This window comes from Cyberlindnera jadinii (genome assembly GCF_001661405.1).
Source record: "Cyberlindnera jadinii NRRL Y-1542 unplaced genomic scaffold CYBJAscaffold_2, whole genome shotgun sequence".
Lineage (NCBI taxonomy): Eukaryota > Fungi > Ascomycota > Saccharomycetes > Phaffomycetales > Wickerhamomycetaceae > Williopsis > Williopsis jadinii.
The window spans coordinates 825,407-843,017 of NW_017963653.1; the positions used below are offsets into that span (position 1 = coordinate 825,407).

Here is a 17,611-nt window from a genome sequence, read left to right on the forward strand (position 1 = left end):
TGGGGTTATAGAACAGCTCTCATTCTCGTCGTCACCTCTTAACCGTAGACCCGTGCTTCTGCTTCACTTGTAGGCAGCGTTCTGACGATTACGCACCCGACCCTCAAGGTGCGTAACTCTCAGAACAACCTGCCTCCGCCCTGTAGAGAAAGATCTTCGCTCCCCCTGGCTCGCTTATCAGTTGTGCCTCAGGCAGAAGAAGAATACACTTCAATCAACATCCGTGACTGTTGTCTCTGCCTTCATCTACCGCAACCAACGCTTTGTTTATCACTGCCCAGTGCCCCTTGACCCCATTAGATGGCATCCATTCCACGAAACATCGACACGTCCAGGAGGAGCTCGCCAGCTCATCCAGTTGGGTCCCACTCTTCGGGCCAGTTCCACCATGGAGCCTCGTTCAACTCGAGAAGGCTCAGCATGGCACGGTTGGGCTCGCCTGTGCTGGACGATTCTAACAACATGAGCCCCCGGCCACGGTCCTTCGTCGCTGCGAACTCTTCCATGAGTGCCAGGCTGCACGATAACTCACAGCACTCGTCATACTCGAGCAACCACGTCTTTGTTGATCCACGTCACCCCGACTTCACATCAAATGAGCTTGAGGCGAAGAACATACACGAGCAGACGTCAGCGTACTTCAGCAAGGAGTCTCTTTCACACGAGGGCGACGACATCACGCATAACTTGAAGAAGAATCGGAGAGACACCAACCAGAGCGTGAGAAGAAACCGATCTCTGAGCGACCTTGTTGAAGGGAGAAGAGGGTCAAGTGCCAGCGCACTGAACGTTCCTGGAGGATTCAGAAGGGAGTTCATCGTTAAAAGGGCGCGTCAGAAGGCCATTCTGAACGACGAGGAGCTCAAGAAGGTTCCCTTCTTGACCAAGAACTTCATGGAGTTCCTGTACATCTACGGCCATTTTGCAGGTGAAGAGTTTGACGATGATTTCGATTGGGATCATAGTGGCGAGTCGGAAGTTGTGGAGGGCATCGACGAATCAACGCCGTTGGTTGGACAACATCAAGCTCCCGTTGCTTACGAGGCTAAGGGTACAACCTCGACTCTGAAGGCATTCCTCATCATGCTCAAGGCATTCGTTGGCACCGGTGTTCTTTTTTTGCCAAAGGGATTCTCCAACGGTGGATTGCTCTTCAGCATTGCAATGCTCGGTGTATTTGGTGTGTACTCTTACTGCTGCTATTACCTGCTCGTGCTTTCCAAAAATGCTGCAAAGGTTTCGTCATTTGGTGATATCGGTGCCAAGTTCTGCGGAAGCTGGATGAAGAAACTCATCTTGTTCTCTTTGATCTTGACTCAGGTTGGTTTTGCAGGTGCTTATATCATCTTCACCACTGAAAACCTGTGTGCATTCACGAGAAACGCACTACACGTGGATATATCACCAGGTGCGTTCTTTATCTTACAAACACTGATCTTTATACCGTTGTCCTTTATCAGAAACGTTTCCAAACTGTCATTAACTTCACTGTTGGCAAACTTCTTCATCTTGTCAGGATTGCTCATTGTTCTTTACTTCACGTCAACTGAAATCATCTATAACGGTGTTAAGCCCATTGAACTCTTCATCAACGAATCCGAGTTCTCGCTCTTCATCGGAACTGCAATCTTTGCATTCGAAGGCATTGGACTCATCATTCCTATCCAAGACTCCATGCGTCATCCAGAGAAGTTCCCACTGGTGCTTGCTTTGGTGCTCATCACCATTACAATCATCATGGTTGGAATCGCAACCATTGGCTATCTGGCATACGGTGAAGATATTCAAACTGTGATTCTTTTGAACTTACCACAGTCAAACTTTTTTGTCCAGTTGATCCAATTCTTTTATTCACTGGCGATTCTTCTTTCTACTCCACTACAGATATTCCCCGTGGTGGGCTTAATTGAGAGGTTGATATTCAACAGATCCTCAGGAAAGACCAATGCACGGGTCAAATGGTTCAAGAATTTACTTCGTACCTGTATCGTTCTATTCACCGTGAACATTGCCTGGTTTGGAGCGAAGAACTTGGATAAGTTTGTTAGTTTCATCGGCTGCTTTGCATGCATTCCATTGGTTTACATGTACCCACCAATGCTCCATCTCCAAGGTGTTGCGAAAGGTTGGAGCGCAAAACTTGGTGATGTTGTATTGATCTGTGTTGGATTCTGCTCGATGTCCTACACCACATACCAGATCATCTTTGGATGATTCTTTCAGTTCACTTTATCAGCGTCATATTTAAATCATATCTGCATTCTCTCTTACTTTAATACTACTTAATAAATTACACTGGCCAGTTGCTCTTCTACTTCCTCACAGCTTTGAAACCTTGATAAGCTTGTAAGCAAACTCGCCCACCAATGGAAACAACAAGCTTGTTTGCTTGGCCTGTGCAGAGCTCGCAATGCCCTTCTCCACTCTCTGTGCTATACCCTGACATATAACACCAACCCTGTACAGTCCAAACACTGTGCCAACTTTCCAATATTGTTCTGGGTCCCATCTCCAAGCAACAGGACTTTTACGCAGACCAGATCTGTAAAGACCCAGGACTTTTGAAACTAGTTCTGGATCTTGTTTGATGTCGAATTTGGAAAAGGCCAGGTTCATTTCAGGTGTCATCATAAAGGGCTGTAGGAGGTTACTTAGGTCAAACAACGGATGTCCCATGGTACACAGCTCCCAGTCCAAAACAGCGATAACTCGCGGCTCTGTTGGATGGAATACTAAGTTATCAATCTTGAAATCGCCATGGATCAGGGTGCTATGAGGTGGATCCTCTGGACCGTACTTCAGTAACCATTGGGATAGCTCATCGAAATGCGGTATCTGTTTCACAGTTTCTGACTGTAGTTGCTGAATCTTGGAGAGTGATTTAACCTGTCTTGCGAAGTAGCCAGCTGAGGAATGTTTAGCCTTGGACGCCGGCTTTCTGAAATGCTTCTCAGGAAGCTCGTCAAACAGCCTCTCAGCATTGACTGAGTGTATCGCCAGTGCAACGTCCACAACAGAGTGCCAGATGGCATCCCTCTCCGCCTCATCCTTGAGGATGCTGAGGGACGGATCGTGAAAGATACGGCCTTTTACAAACTCCATCACGTAAAACACAGCACCCACGTACTGTTCATCTTCGCATAGAAAGTAAGGCCGTGCAATTGGTACAGAGGAGCCACTTGTCTTGAGTATCGCATCCAGCATGTAAAACTCACGCTCTATAGCATGTGCGGTCTTTGAAATCAGCTTTGCATTCGAAGACGGCTTCTTCCTCAACACCGCCTTCTTCCCATCCGCATCAGTCAGCAGATAAGTCGGATTGGATTGTCCAAACTTGAACTGCTCGATGCTCAGTGGAGCCCTCAGCGGACTCCATGCTGTGCCATAGCCCAAGTGCACGCCTCTTGGTGGTGTGGAGTTGTTGCTCAGCAACCTGTCCAGCGCGCTGGTGTCTAGCGGCGAACGTACAGGCCCAATATCCTGTTCAGTATCAACAACGTGTGCCATTGTATTATCAAAGTCCTGGGCTCACTACCACTCAAAATCACCATCATCAAAGGCTCCTCTGCCGTCATTATATACCCTTCTGAAGCGTCTCCACGGTGATCATAATTGCTGAGTTCATCCTCGGTTTGTGGAGTTGTTTACCCCACAGAAAAAGAAAACAATGCGTGAAAATTGCGAGCGGGCATATAAAGAGCTGACCAATCAGGAAGCAGAACAAGCCATAACCACACGCTAATTACTACAGCTTCGGATAGAGACTTGAACAAATGAGCGTGTATATAATGATTAATATTGAACTGAAAAAAAAACATTGAGAAAAACAACATATTGAAGGGAACAACAGCAGTAGAGCAGAGCAAACAAAGGGTAGTGTATTCAGGGTCATTAGAAGTCATCAAGTCGTTATATCTATGGAGGATCACTAGCTAGCTCATAGCTGGTGATCACTCTCATCGTCATCAAAGTGATGCCCGAACTCCATATCGTTTATGAGAAAGACGTCATCATTGGCGTCCGAGATATGGCTGGAGACTGGCTGGTCGAATCCCTCTATCAGTCCCAGCTGGTTCTTCTCGTCCGCGTTGGAAGATGATGATGACGACGACGTTGATATAATCCTAGACCCCAGGATTGGAGACCCCAGGGGTGTGTTGTTTTGGCTCTTACACTTCCGTGTGATGTCAAACTCCAGTCGCTTTGCAACTTTATCGTTCTCCATTCTGATCTGTGGACGTGGCTGCTTCTTCTTCTTCACGCTTGTTTGCGTTGCCCTCATCTCCAACCTCTGTACTTCCTGGGGCTCCAAACCTCCAGAACAGATGTTTCTAGCCCTGTGCCTGAAGAGTGCATCTTGCCTGGAGAACTTCTTACCACAGTCGCATCTGAAGGCAAACTCCTCGTGGATCTTGTGGTGTCTTGTCAAGTCGTGGAGTCGTACAAATGCCTTGTTACAGCCTTCATGCTCACATACAAAGGGTCTATCGCAGAGGTGTGTTTGAACGTGCGATCTCACATTGTAACGCCTGGTAAACTTCTTGCCACATCCCTTGTAGTTACAGACGTACCGCTTATCCTCTAATGGACCGCTGATGTAAAGGTCGATCTCGCCAGGAGGCAACGTTGACGCCTTATCTTGTGTCTTCCTTTGTAGCATTGAAGACTTGTCACTGGTTACCACTGGTCTCCATGATAATCCTTTCTTCGGTGATGGTGTAAACGTAGCCTGTGAGCCTAACGTCGGCGAAGGCGTCTTGGGTACTGTTATCACAAACTCGGATTCTGGCTGTTGATCCACTCCGTTGTTGAGGTCAACCATCAGACCCAGTCCAGTGGCAGGCGCCTTTGTATGTATAAAAGTTGATGGTTTTAGTGGTGATGGCATGCCATTCTGATCAAGGGCCGGCACGGTTACGTTTCGCTTGATTGGAGATGGAATCGAATGGTTAACACTCGCAATCTCTGAAAAGGTGGGACTTGGTTCCCTTGAGTTGAAATCTGTAGCAGTGCTTGCCTCAGAACTAGAGCTAGAAGCTGCAACTGTCTGTGAGCCATCACGGTCTTCTCTTGCACGGGGTGGACCGCTATGAATGAATTTGTCCAGTTCATAGTTCAAGAAGTTATCCATCGAAGCACCATCCGTATTCTTGATCATACTTGTCAGTTTTCTTAGATACTCCACAGGGACCTCGACGGTCTTCGGTTTCTCCTGAACCAAAGGTGCCATTTTAGGAGGTGCAGTCCATCCAGAGTTTCTCATTGGGAACTTGTACTGATTTGGTTGATTGCCTGTTATGTAGAAATCATCATCCGGTCGTCTTCCTGGGGAGATATGTCCCATATTTGATCTTTGTGAGTGTGGAGGTTGCTGACTTAACTGTGTATGTGGTGGTTGTTGACTTAACTGTGCGTGTGGTGGCTGAGGTGTTTGTAAAGGCTGAGAGCAAGGTGGTGCCTGGAAAGTCGATGGTGGTTGAGGTGGATACAACTGTGGTTCGTACATTCCAAAAGTAGGGCCTCTCTGATCCTCATATGGTCTATATGATGCCTCAAATTCACCAGGAGATGCAAACAACACTGGTTCTTGCTTTGCAAATGGTGGAGGTGGCTGCTTGAAGGCATATTGGCCAGGTGCCGCCATTTGTCTTGGTTCGACTTGAGACTTGGACATATCGATACCTGGAATCGATAATACTTTGTTATGATTTGCAAATCCAAAGATCGCAGTCCCGCTAGGCTGCTTCTTATGTCCCATATTCATATGTCCAGCATATGGATTCGAATAGGTCTGTGATGGACCCATGGGGATATCAAGATCCTGGAGGGTGTTAAGAGTCTGTTGAATCAGATCATCAACTTCACTGAATCCAAACTCATTCTCGGAATAGTCAGTGTTGGTTGGTCGATTTATCCCCTGCGCTGGGCCGGACCATGCTTGGTTGTATGCACTCATGACTGGACAATGGTTCTATGAGTTTCTCAAGATGAAGTATAGATGGCTCGTCCAGTTCAAAGTAAGACTTCTCTTTGTCTTGCTCTCTCTCCTGAGTTTGAATGAACACGTTTTCTCCCTGTTCCCGTTTGAACCTGCTCTCACAAATACTCCTATTAAATGCGCTGTAATCTGCCTCTGTTATACGTCCTCAGAGAAATACGTTTCTCTACTGACAAGTCCTGGGATATCAACAATAGTACTTCCGTCAAGTTTGAACTATCCGTTCTAGAGCTTTCCAAGGTGTTTGACCCTTTATTTGACGACTTAGGTGTAGTTTGTTCTTTCTTTGAAGACTTGATGGAAGTTCGTACATGATGAAATCGCACACAACTTGGGCAGAAAAGATTTAAAAATGCATGAGGCTCGATAAATGCATGCAATTCACTTGTGCCGGATTAGGAAAGTTGTAAACAAACCTCTCGTCTGAAATTGCCCGATTTGAACTGTGTAAACAAGTCACAAAAACACACCGCGAAAAACAAAACGTTTCGCGAACTTGAACCCCGCGAGCCGCCTGGCCTCATTTGGCCGACAATAACCTGTGATTTTATTAGGCGCTAGGCGTGACTTTTTAACCTGTGTGGTGGTTAGGGGCGTTTCTTCAACTCTCTGGGCCTTCCTGAACCTTTAGATCGACGAGATATTGGTTCATAGGGAGGTGGTCCTTATGGGAGAAGGCGGATGGATATGAGAGTGTCACGTGGTTTAACTTAAAGTGGCCTCGTCTATGATACTGCACCGCAATGATTGTGCTCTTGGTGGGAAACTGAACGCTGTGGTTGTGTCATCCAGTTACAACGTTTGCTTTTAAGCCTGGCATCTTGTCTAGGAAACGTGGTGTATCGTGTTCGTGTAGGATTATGTAAATGAATAGGCTGTGCGATTTATCACCAACGACTTTGAATTAGACTTATCTCTATGGATGACTATAGGTCAGTGCAAGATGCAGAGAGATCCAACTTGGGGTTTTCGACTTGATGCACTCCACACTTTCAAACACCCTCACAACGTTGACTGGTTCACAGACCTCAACCGTAGTGTGCGGAGTGTTTCTATACAATACAGACCCCAAAAATGGATCGGTGATGTAAAATACCGCTCCAGTGAGGTCTCCCTGAAAAAGGATTGTAAAGGAATCTGGGTGGGTGTCATTGAGATACACTTTGTTTGATATTGATACCCAGCTCGTGCTGTCGTAAAGTTGAAATGACTTCCATGACAAGTCCATTGGGCTCAAGTGCTGCGCTTGAGTGACATGCGAATTCTACAGAATGAGCAATGACGCAGGGATGATCTTATCACCATCGTATAGTGCTCCGTGCGCATTCCAAGGGTCCTGGAAAGGCATGACACGACAAATGGGGGTTATCATCTGCTATCACGCTGTTGCTGTAGTACTGAACTCCGCTATGGACTCTACAGGACATGACTATCTTCATCCAGCATCCAATGTCTGAAATTCATCGTTATAAGTAACACAAGGATGTAGTCACATCAACAACAAGGCTACCACCACGCCCCACAAGAGCTTCTAAGCCTATGCCGATCTCAATCGTATTACAATCTCCCAGTTGTGATAATCGCCGTTCACATTTATAATCAGATTATCTGAATTATAATCAGTACGCGTCACGTGCCATCGACCCTCTATGAAAGGAAATTTTATGAAAAGTCTATCCTCTTCACTTTAAGGTTTAGACTGTCAGCTCGCTCATCTCGCATTTTCACATTATATTGATTAAGAATTATCTTGTTGTTATAATCCCATATTACCAGTGAGGTTTCATCACTACACGCACACATCAAAAGAAGTATACCAAAACACCTCACCCAGCTATTTGGTCGTGTATTATCCTTTGTCACGTCCATATTATTTGCAAGATTATAAGCTGGACCCCGAAAAGCACACAGTGATGTAATCATATGTAGGATATACTAACATACGTACTTCATCTCCCCACCCCAGAACAGTTTACCAGGCGTGGGATGTTTATATAGTCCCATCGGACCACCTAAAAGTGCATAGGTCTTGAGATTCCTGCTGTGTACTCTTTCAGTTCCACGCCAGACGTCCACCTTCTAACCGGTGCTTAACAAACAAGAGAACCTAACACAGGAAGAACTCTCGATTCCATAACTCTGCTGAGTCAATGATGAAGACCACATTACTGTTATGAGCAGTTTCTAATTCAAGGGTTTAGTAAGGCGTCCGTGTTAATTCACGACCTGAAATTGCAGCCTCAGCCTTTTCCTTCCGTTTGGCCTAAGTCAATGTCCCCAGTTCCACGTCCCAGTTCCAACTCTACACCGACGTGTGTGATCCTTGATGACGCTTGTGAAAGCAGGGAACGGCACAATTCGGTGCCATATAGGGCTCATACAGCCAAATGATGTGTGTTTTGGACAGTACTAAAGTGGTTGGTTGTAATTTTGCAACCCCGTCCCATTGTCGTATACGCTTAAGTTAAATAAACCATTAAGCGATATAACTACTAGGCGTTGTTAACGATTGAATAAACTCATAATGATTCATATGTAACTGTAGTATTAATGAGGGAAAACGAATGGGTAAAGGTCACCAAGAAGAAGACAAAAAAGCAACTGAGCACGTAATTATGTACACTATTGTCCAATAATTATTAGAGAAATGATTATAGGGGGCCGTTGTTAATCGTGGTTGTCTATGCAGTCGTTAAATTGAGACAAAGTGAATGACGCATGAAAGTGGAAATCAACACTCTCTTTTTAGTTATACGTCACTGCACTTCCACTTCTCTTCAACCTCAAACTCTCTCTCTTTCTATTGCTCGTTGCGTTGAACAACTCTGGAATAACAACTTCGGCCTGTTTCATCTGTTCTTGTAATTGCTGTTGTTGAATCTGCTCGTGTAGGAAAGAAGGCTGAAGCTGTGGAGCCTGTATCTGATCTCTTGCAAACTGTGGAGGTGCTTCAAAGGAGAAATAACCACCGCTTTGTTGTGGCTCCATGCTGGTTCGAGACTCCCATGGGCTTTGTGGGGCTGTTTGGTTGAATCCACCAATCTGGTTGAACTTTGTATTGAGGTTGAGCGTTGGGAAGTTGTTGAGCGGTGTATTCACCGACGAAACCGAGTTGTTTCTGGATTGTGACATAATAATGTTGGTGCCAGATGATGAAGAGGAGCATATTGAGGATGAACGACAAAGTTGGATTAACTTTTGTCTAATGATGGCCAACGAGTAGTTGTTAATCTCTATACCAATCTCCATGCCTTGTTCTTCGGCAGTGATTAAGGCATCCTTGGATACACGGTTCAACACCCCTGAAGGTGGGTTGTTTATCTGAAAAGGAGTAATTTCAGGGTTAGCATGGTATCTTTGATAAACGTCGTACAGATGTCTTTCAAAGACATCTGACAGCTTATAGTGGGATGCAAATTGCTGGTATGAAAAATCCTGTTGCTGGCCCATGGGGAAGTTTGACATCGAAGAGGCAATACTCGACACTGAAGCAGTTCTTCCATAACGAGGATGTTCCGGCCAGCTTGAGAGCTGGTCGGTTGGGGTAGACACAGGGGTAATCTCCGTCATGAGTTCGTCTGACGAGATAGGTGGCAAGGTGTTTATCATCATTTTCTGCTTCAAGTCGTTCTGTTTGAAACTGTCGAGTGTTCTTGTTGCGTTGTACGTAGCAATAAAGTAGAGAAGAATGAAATAGAAAGAATAAAGGAGGATTAAGAAAGGGTATCAAATTATATTTCGTTTCCCGGGTATTCCTTCCCATCATGCAGCCCATAAAGACAAATCTGAAAATCCTGGACAAAGATTTTCTTTTTAGCGCTCAAACCGGAAAGTGCGACGCGAACGTGCTAGAGTTTGCTGTGCGTTTTTCGCGTTTGTCCCGTCCCTTTGAGTATTTCGTCCCCTTTTTTTAATCTGGCGTTCACGCGTATCTATCAATTGGCCATCGTGTCCATTTTTAGCAATCCCCTACGCACAACGAGCAATCAATTGATGTGATGTCGTCAGATAGGGTCCTATGTCCCATGTGGGTTTATATTGATGTTCATTTGAAGCACTGCGAATTGTCATGACGCCCCCGAAGTACGTGCATTACTTCAACTGTCATCTCTTAACTTCTCTATGTTCCCTCTTGGGCCAGGTCGTAACTTGAGAGCTGTAAAAGTACAATGCATAAGTTCAATCACGGTACCTTACAACTGTCAAACTGGACCCTATCAAACTTTGATGAATGGCAAGGAAATTGGCGTCTGGAATAGATTCCAAATGAGGTTAAAGTCTTATCCAAAGTTGGCGGTGTTTTACACACGGACATAGTATACACAGTGAGTGATTTACAGGGGGTGATTTACGATACGTCACACCGTCTGTGGTGCGATATATTTATATACAACGTAGTTTCTGTTGAGTAGGGAGAGATATTATTACGTGTTGAGCCCAACAACTGGTTGTTAAATAGAGGAGTGTATTACACCCTTCATTGGTATCAAGTTCCATTTTGTCTCTGCTCTGTCTCCACTCATAAGAATAGCTAGAACATGTCTCTCATGTCTGTTGTAGTGACCTTAGGGAGTTACGAAGTTGTCTATATCTTTGTTTCTCCTCCGCAATTTTAGCTCTTAGAGCAGTTTCATCCATTGACTGGGCACGTACGCCATCTTCAGTTCTGTCGTTTGACTCTCCACTGCGTTTCTCTTGCCTTTTGGAGAGCTCGTTAACTAACAGGTTCAGTTCATCGTTCCATCCTTTCTCAATAGCTAGTCGTTCATCCAATAGCCTTGAGTCCTTGTTCAGTTTCTCCAAAAGCTGTCTACACTCCACAACCTGGCTTTCCACCTTGCCTAGCGCCAGCACTAAGCCTATGGAATCACCACGTTCCTCCTTAAACGGTAAACGTTCATTAGTGTACAGGACACCTTGTAACTCTTCCTCGACTGTTTCCGGAGCCTGCAACTGAAACAGAGCTTTCTTCGCTTCCCGTAAGAACTTCTTCTTTTGTATTAGATCTCTCTGCAGCTTGTCATAGTAGTGATCCTTTCGCGCGTTTGTTTCTTCTTCGTGCTCTTTCACCTCTTCCTCACTGTCTTGCCTATTCCCTGCTGGCTCATGGGACCCCTGTGAAAGCCAGTCTTTTACCCTTCTCAGCTTCAATTCAAACTCTTCAGCTTCGTTCAATTCCGCCATCAATAATGTATAAATCTTCCTTGGTAATCAATGTATTCTCGTCTGGTAAACGTGTTCTTCCTCTTATTTTCCCTTTGTTTACCTTTTTAGCTTTGTTGATGTTTGTTTTGTTTTCACAATTTCAAGTTGCTTGTTTTCTCCTGTGTGGATTTTTTTCTCAACTTCTCTGTCTGTTGTCATCTTCTCCATAACATCAGAGGATCAAAGAAAAGAATAGCCTACTTCAAATCCTAAACATGTCACTTCCTGAGAATTACAGTATTAGAAGAATGGTATCTTCTGATTATGACCGTGGTGTTCTCACGACGTTGGAGGCCCTTACAGTGGTGGGGACTATCTCAAAGTACCAATTCCAGGCGCTGGTAAACAAGTGGGAATCACTCGAGTTGAACAACGGTAAATTCATGTATAACCCCACTGTGATCGTTGACGGTGATGATACCGTCGTTGCGACCGGAATGATACTCATTGAAGAGAAGTTGATCCATCAGTGTGGGCTGGTTGGTCACATAGAGGATATTGCGGTCAGAAAAGACCAACAGGGCAAGCAACTGGGCAAGATTCTAATCAATCACTTGACGCAGATAGGTAAAGACGCTGGATGCTATAAGATAATCCTTGACTGCGATCCAAAGAACGTGGGATTCTACGAAAAATGTGGATACAAGAATAACGGGCTAGAGATGGAGATACGACAATGACTATCTATTCCCCATAAGCTCTAGTGTTTTCATTAATGAGAACGGCAACGAAAGCCTCCATTTCAATGTTATATACCCTCACCGTTCCCAGGTTGTGAATGTATCGTCCACCTCCAGCACTTTTTGTGCTTATTCCATCACTGTACTATATCGATTCTAGACATTCTATAGACAAGATTGAGTTTCCTCTCACCACACTTGAGCCTATCTGTATTGGTGTTCCCGTGGAGTCCTCTGTGGCATCTTCCAGTACAATATTGAGAAATATCTAAATCAAATGGTTAATACTTACGCTGCAATGGATATTCTAAGTCAGGAGTGAACTCACGTCGTAACCTCTTAGATTACCGGTCACTTTACGGGAGCCGTTCAGAGCTACTGTTACTCTTTTGTCCATATACTGAGAGGACTCTGTTAGTACTGCCAAAACAAGAACAGAAAACATCCAAAAGAAAGACAAGAGAGCCATTCCCACGAGTGAGCAATCACTAGTTTACATACCTTCTTAAGCTCTGGAGTGGACACCATTATTATCTCTGCTATATCGTAGAGTTTCCTCGAGTTGTTTTAGCCGTTGAAATGAAACCTGTAAACCGTAAATGGAAGAAGGAAAAAACCTTCAGTATGAGAGGATTACATAAGAAATTACGAAAGCGCATGTAAACGCGATCATCAATGTTCTTACGTAATGTATTACATAATATCTTATGTAATACCTCGCGGCCCGTTTGTTTGTTTACTTTTCGATGGAGTCCATTGTACTTCTTCCTGTTGTTTCCTTCTCTTTACTGTTCCCATTCCATAGATTCGTGGGTTTATGTCAGATCTTTTCAATATCGAAGGCGTCCAGTCCTCATCTCCCGTCGTGGAGACGGATAGACTGAAAGAAATACGGCTGGAAAGGGAAAACAACACGCTGTTGGAGAAGAGAAACAGGCTGTTGAGGGAGATCGAAGAGTTGGAACTGAAATGGAATTCCTTGAACAACGATGTCTCGAGCACTGAATCCCAAAAGGAAGAGGATGAGCTGATTATGGATCTCATAAAAAAGGCATCACAGACTGGGGGCAACAACGATGATGCACCTGACGACCCACCTGATGAGCTGGTGGAATTTGATGACTTCGCATACTCGACACTACCACTTCGGGACTGGTCGATAAGGCATGAATACCTCAGGAAGTTCTATCCGTACATTCAAGTTCTTTCACCACACTCTACACTCACATTACACTACATCGATGCCAAACCTCAGGTATTGAAATCCCTATCATTTGTCATACAGCACAGCACATTGTTTGAGTTTGAGGTTGCCATCCTATTACGAAGCAAAGACAATATCTACAGTGTCTATGATCTGAAGTTGACAAAGACATCCAACAATAGGTTTAACACATTGCTGATCTCAATTGCAGATCACTTCTCACAGACTAAGAACATCAACGGGTTCCTGTATACATTGAACGCTTGTTTTGAGTCGATTACCAAAAGGCACAGTACGTTCAAAGAACTGTATCAGAGATACGTCTCAGATGATTTCGAGTCAAGGCATTCAATTTACAATAACACTGTACATCTTCCTCCTATTCAACTAACTTGGGACATCGTCTTTGATCCCCATGACGGTCTGTATTCTCAACTGACTGTGAACTCACAATTTAATAGCACTTTCAAGGAGATGTTGGAATTCTATGGCTTGAAGAAGTCCATTGCCCTACTATTGGAGAATATCGATAATGTCTCATCACCGTAATATACACCTATGTACAAGTCTAACGTTTTTCAAGAACAGATGATTAATTACAACTTTCCAGCACATTCACCCATCATTAAGATCAACTGCTCAACATTCTCCTTCTTCAAGGCACAAACTGGAACTATCTTCCAATCTTTACCTTCCACATATGCTCTTAATGCTTGAAACTTTTCATATGATCCTTCAATATCAGCTTTCGTAGCTGCTATGAGAACGTTCTTTCCCGTTACACGATCTCCCAGCTCTTGAAGTAAGATATTAAGATCGGCAATAGGGTCATCGTTACCTAGACTGATAACAAACACCAATCCTCCAGATCTCTCAATGTGACGCAAGAAGTCGATACCCATTCCTTTGTTCTGAGATGCGCCTTTGATAATACCTGGAATATCGGCAACGGTGAATGACTCCTTATCGACCCCCAGAGGAATTGTGCCGATGGAAGGCTGCAACGTGGTGAACTCCCAGTGGCCAACTCTAGGAGTAGCATTCGAAATGGCCCTTAGAAGAGTAGATTTACCAGCGTTAGGCAAGCCGACAAGACCCAAATCAGCCAACAGCTTCAACTCGAAGAGGAAATGTGCCTCTAGATGGCTTCTTCCTTTCTTCGAGAACCTTGGGTTTCTGATGTTATTGGTCAAGAAGTGCATGTTCCCCAGTCCTCCAGCTCCACCTCTCACGAGCAATATTGGCATCTCATTGGCCTTGTTGAGATCCAGTCCATTCAACGGGAATAGATCACCATGTTCTTCCGATGATATTATCTTAGAGTCGTACTTCTGCACTTTCTTATCCAACTTGACAAAATGATCCTTAGATCTATGCCACTGTTCGTCTTTATCTTTATCTTTGAACAGCCATCCTTCACCAACGCTGTAACTGTCTCTCTTGAGCTGTAACAGTGTTGGTTCATAAAGATCATCTTTCCCCTCTTTGGCAGTCATTTCCCATTCGACTTCTTCTTTCACCTCAAGTTGCTCCTTCAGAACCTTTGGATCTGGCATCCACTTGATGACAGTGCCCACAGGTACAGTTATTACAATGTCCTTACCTTTTGCACCATCGAGCTGTCTCGCCTTTCCTGGCTGTCCGTCGCCGGCGATGTAGCTCTGCTTCAACTTATTCAGCGATGTCAGTCCTTCAATGGCCTGGACGTAGATGTCACCACCTCTACCACCATCGCCTCCATCAGGAGGCCCAACAGCACGACCAGCGTCTCGAAAGAACGAAACACAGCCATCACCACCGTTACCAGATCTGAGCCTGATACAACGGACATCAGTGAAGCCTTGTGCCTCAGCTTTGGGCCTCTTCTTATGACTAACAGTGGAGAACTGGGAAGAGTACACATCTTTGTTCGTAAATTTCAGCGATATATCATACGAGCCGTTGTTATAGTCCTTCAGGATGGTGAACTTTGAAGACGAAACGTCGGAAAGCTCATGGAACTGAGAAGGTAGCGATTTCTGAGCTATGTCGTCCTCGTAGTAATCCAGTGATTCCAACCAGGACTCGTTCTCTTCAAGCCCAGGTGAGTGTTCCGGGAGTGAGCCAACTGACCGCCCGAGCCATCCCAGTCTCCTGGTCAACAAAGGCCCTAACGACTTGCTCAGCATCATTCCAATATGCTCCAGTGTACTTGGAGCTTCATCGTGAGAGTAAATGTGTCTCGTGTACGCACCACAGCAGGAGAAAAAAATTATACGGAAAGCCCTACAAGGAGGAAAAATATTGAAGCCGAAAGCTCTATCAATTCACCTCATTTATCGTTAACTGCGATTTTTATATTGAATATAAGCGTCTTAATCATGAGCTAATGGGTAGTCAAGTCCTATATACACACAAAAAAGCCTTTTAGAACTCGAAAGAGACCTTAGCACCGATTTGCTTAGCGTTCTGGACAATGTCAGCCAACTTGACAATCTTCTCAGCAGCAGAGTCCAACTCGTTAACGGCGTAGATCTTAAGACCAGACTTGGTGATCATGTCAGCAGCCTTCTCGTAGTTTGTACCTTGCAATCTAACGACGATTGGGACCTCAACGCCCAACTTCTGGGTGGCAGAGATCAAACCTTCAGCAACGTAGTCACATCTGACAATACCACCGAAAATGTTGACAAAGATACCAGAAACGTTCTTCTCGGAGAGAATCAACTTGAAGGCGTTCTCAATGGTCTCTGGGGTGGCACCACCACCACAGTCCAAGAAGTTGGCTGGCTTACCACCGTACAAGGTGATGACATCCATGGTGGCCATGGCCAAACCGGCACCGTTAACCAAACAACCAATGTTACCGTCCAATTTGATAAAGTTCAAGTTGGACTTACCAGCCTCAACCTCGTCTGGGTCCTCTTGGGTCAAATCTCTCCAGGAGAAGACCTCCTTTTGACGGTACTCAGCGTTGTCGTCGAAACCAAACTTGGCATCCATGGCCAAAACCTTGTGGTCCACAGTCTCAGACAATGGGTTGATCTCGATTTGGGTGGCATCCTTGTCGTTGAAGATTTGGTACAACTTCTTGATGGTCTCAGCAGCCTCTGGTTGGGCGTGCTTGGTGAAACCCAACACAGCGGCAATGTCCTTAGCCTGGGCATCAGTGACACCAGCCTCCAAGTCAACTGGGAAGGTCTTGATGGCAGATGGGTCCTTAGCAGCGACACCTTCAATGTCCATACCACCTTGAGCGGAAGCAACAATGATTGGCTTCTGGGTGGCTCTGTCCAACAAGATGGCCAAGTAAGCCTCGGTTCTGGCAAAGGCTCTCTCGACAACGTACACAGCAGTCACCTCCTTACCAGCGGCACCGGTCTGCTTGGTGATGATCTTGTGGTGCAAGAACTCCTTGGCCAAGGACTTCACCTCCTCTGGGGAGTTGGCCAAGTGGACACCACCTTGGAAGCCGGTGTCAAAGTGACCCTTACCACGACCACCAGTCAAGGCTTGAGCCTTGACAACGAGGTCCTCGGTGTTGAGCTTCTTGGCAATGTCATAAGCACCTTCCACGGTGGTGGCGGCATCACCGTTTGGCACACCGACACCGTAGGATCTCAACAGGGCGGCAGAGCGGTACTCGTGGATAGACAAGTTTCTCTTTTGAGAAGCGATCTAGAGGCATTGTTAGTGGAACTGATTCCTGATAAACCGGGGGCATTGATAGGGAGAGCGCTCCCTCCCGTCCCCCACGGAACTAAAAAAAATGGGTGATAGATTTCCAGATGATGAGCGAAGCCACGTACACCACGGTTCAAGCCATTGAGCCAGAACAACCCTTGAAGCCACCATGGGACTCCCCGTGCAAAGAGGGCTTCACAAGAGGCCCTCCACCGGCAATCGCAGAAAACACACTCGCGCTCCTGGGACACTAGCCCCGTCCCCCGTGGAGAGCGTCGTGGACATATATCCCCCAGCTAACGAGCACGTCACCATCGCAGAACCCACCTTCCAACACAACACGGCAAACATACTCTTGAAGCTCTGGCAACAGAGCGGGAGGCAGCTTTGAACATTTTCGAATTGATTTAAGCCTTGGAAAACTTGGAGAAGGAGAGAAAGGAGAAAAAGGAAGAAATAAATTACTTCACGGGAGAGTGAAATAGAAAAGATGTGTGGTATGTTATATAAAGGAAAAAGGGGAGGAAAGGACGACAGCCGTTCACGAATCGGTTTTTTTTTCTGGGTTTCTTTTCCTTTTGAACATTTCTTGAGATTTCTCCCAAGCGACCGAGAGGGCGCGTGTTTGGGAGACTGGGCCCAGCTCCAGCTGGGGAAGCCGGTGGGCTGGAGCCCACGGGCTGGGAGCACCCACGCTGAGCCAGTGCCGTCGGACAGAGGTGTCTCCGTTCATCAGGCTGGGAGGGAAAAAAAATAAGGCACAAACCCCAGCAGATTGGCACGGTGGTGGGAAGGAGGGAAAGAGCGCGAGGGTGGGCTCCAGCGGAGGATGTGTCAAGGTATATAAATACACGGGAGGAT

General features: G+C 45.6%; 10 protein-coding genes across 10 annotated transcripts; 3 read left to right on the top strand and 7 right to left on the bottom strand.

Annotated features, from left to right (window-relative positions):
• Nucleotides 1–504: 504 nt before the first annotated feature.
• On the top strand, nucleotides 505–2,214 carry AVT4 (Avt4p; the record flags this gene model as incomplete). Its single annotated transcript, XM_020212483.1, has 1 exon — nucleotides 505–2,214. One exon carries the CDS (start codon nucleotides 505–507, stop codon nucleotides 2,212–2,214), a length of 1,710 nt encoding a protein of 569 aa, XP_020072526.1.
• A 105-nt stretch (nucleotides 2,215–2,319) lies between these two features.
• Nucleotides 2,320–3,507, bottom strand: CYBJADRAFT_171402 (phosphotransferase family protein; the record flags this gene model as incomplete). The annotated part of the gene is made up of 1 exon (XM_020216214.1): nucleotides 2,320–3,507. The coding sequence occupies one exon, from the start codon at nucleotides 3,505–3,507 to the stop codon at nucleotides 2,320–2,322; it is 1,188 nt and encodes a 395-aa protein (XP_020072527.1).
• Nucleotides 3,508–3,937: 430 nt separating this feature from the next.
• On the bottom strand, nucleotides 3,938–4,660 carry CYBJADRAFT_123561 (C2H2-type zinc finger protein; the record flags this gene model as incomplete). Its single annotated transcript, XM_020212490.1, has 1 exon — nucleotides 3,938–4,660. The coding sequence occupies one exon, from the start codon at nucleotides 4,658–4,660 to the stop codon at nucleotides 3,938–3,940; it is 723 nt and encodes a 240-aa protein (XP_020072528.1).
• A 3,844-nt stretch (nucleotides 4,661–8,504) lies between these two features.
• Nucleotides 8,505–9,871, bottom strand: CIP1 (Cip1p). The gene has a single exon (XM_020217060.1). The coding sequence runs from the start codon at nucleotides 9,608–9,610 to the stop codon at nucleotides 8,744–8,746; it is 867 nt and encodes a 288-aa protein (XP_020072529.1). The 5' UTR covers nucleotides 9,611–9,871; the 3' UTR covers nucleotides 8,505–8,743.
• A 470-nt stretch (nucleotides 9,872–10,341) lies between these two features.
• Nucleotides 10,342–11,277, bottom strand: CYBJADRAFT_166221 (uncharacterized protein). The gene has a single exon (XM_020214405.1). The coding sequence runs from the start codon at nucleotides 11,180–11,182 to the stop codon at nucleotides 10,544–10,546; it is 639 nt and encodes a 212-aa protein (XP_020072530.1). The 5' UTR covers nucleotides 11,183–11,277; the 3' UTR covers nucleotides 10,342–10,543.
• Nucleotides 11,278–11,377: 100 nt separating this feature from the next.
• GNA1 (glucosamine 6-phosphate N-acetyltransferase) lies at nucleotides 11,378–12,151 on the top strand. The gene has a single exon (XM_020214406.1). The coding sequence runs from the start codon at nucleotides 11,419–11,421 to the stop codon at nucleotides 11,881–11,883; it is 465 nt and encodes a 154-aa protein (XP_020072531.1). The 5' UTR covers nucleotides 11,378–11,418; the 3' UTR covers nucleotides 11,884–12,151.
• CYBJADRAFT_166223 (mRNA splicing protein SMX2) lies at nucleotides 11,825–12,455 on the bottom strand. Its single transcript, XM_020214407.1, has 3 exons — nucleotides 12,385–12,455; nucleotides 12,212–12,283; nucleotides 11,825–12,151 (listed from the first exon to the last, which is right to left on the bottom strand). The coding sequence occupies exons 1-3, from the start codon at nucleotides 12,409–12,411 to the stop codon at nucleotides 12,029–12,031; spliced, it is 222 nt and encodes a 73-aa protein (XP_020072532.1). The 5' UTR covers nucleotides 12,412–12,455; the 3' UTR covers nucleotides 11,825–12,028.
• Nucleotides 12,456–12,700: 245 nt separating this feature from the next.
• CTF19 (Ctf19p) lies at nucleotides 12,701–13,636 on the top strand (the record flags this gene model as incomplete). The annotated part of the gene is made up of 1 exon (XM_020216215.1): nucleotides 12,701–13,636. One exon carries the CDS (start codon nucleotides 12,701–12,703, stop codon nucleotides 13,634–13,636), a length of 936 nt encoding a protein of 311 aa, XP_020072533.1.
• Nucleotides 13,614–15,278, bottom strand: MTG2 (putative GTPase MTG2). The gene has a single exon (XM_020214408.1). The coding sequence runs from the start codon at nucleotides 15,256–15,258 to the stop codon at nucleotides 13,684–13,686; it is 1,575 nt and encodes a 524-aa protein (XP_020072534.1). The 5' UTR covers nucleotides 15,259–15,278; the 3' UTR covers nucleotides 13,614–13,683.
• A 97-nt stretch (nucleotides 15,279–15,375) lies between these two features.
• On the bottom strand, nucleotides 15,376–17,197 carry LSC2 (succinate--CoA ligase (GDP-forming) subunit beta). The gene is made up of 2 exons (XM_020214409.1): nucleotides 17,104–17,197; nucleotides 15,376–16,744 (listed from the first exon to the last, which is right to left on the bottom strand). The coding sequence occupies exons 1-2, from the start codon at nucleotides 17,143–17,145 to the stop codon at nucleotides 15,494–15,496; spliced, it is 1,293 nt and encodes a 430-aa protein (XP_020072535.1). The 5' UTR covers nucleotides 17,146–17,197; the 3' UTR covers nucleotides 15,376–15,493.
• Between the last annotated feature and the right edge of the window lie 414 nt (nucleotides 17,198–17,611).

Bases quoted from the DNA above. Each gene is read 5' to 3' on its own strand.
- CIP1 (XM_020217060.1), bottom strand. From the start codon at position 9,610: ATGATGATAAACACCTTGCCACCTATCTCGTCAGACGAACTCATGACG.
- CYBJADRAFT_166221 (XM_020214405.1), bottom strand. From the start codon at position 11,182: ATGGCGGAATTGAACGAAGCTGAAGAGTTTGAATTGAAGCTGAGAAGG.
- GNA1 (XM_020214406.1), top strand. From the start codon at position 11,419: ATGTCACTTCCTGAGAATTACAGTATTAGAAGAATGGTATCTTCTGAT.
- CYBJADRAFT_166223 (XM_020214407.1), bottom strand. From the start codon at position 12,411: ATGGTGTCCACTCCAGAGCTTAAGAAG. The intron at 12,284-12,384 runs GTATGTAAACTA...GAGTCCTCTCAG, and splicing joins CCACTCCAGAGCTTAAGAAG to TATATGGACAAAAGAGTAAC. The intron at 12,152-12,211 runs GTGAGTTCACTC...CATTTGATTTAG, and splicing joins GTAATCTAAGAGGTTACGAC to ATATTTCTCAATATTGTACT.
- MTG2 (XM_020214408.1), bottom strand. From the start codon at position 15,258: ATGATGCTGAGCAAGTCGTTAGGGCCTTTGTTGACCAGGAGACTGGGA.
- LSC2 (XM_020214409.1), bottom strand. From the start codon at position 17,145: ATGTTCAAAGCTGCCTCCCGCTCTGTTGCCAGAGCTTCAAGA. The intron at 16,745-17,103 runs GTATGTTTGCCG...CAATGCCTCTAG, and splicing joins CTGTTGCCAGAGCTTCAAGA to ATCGCTTCTCAAAAGAGAAA.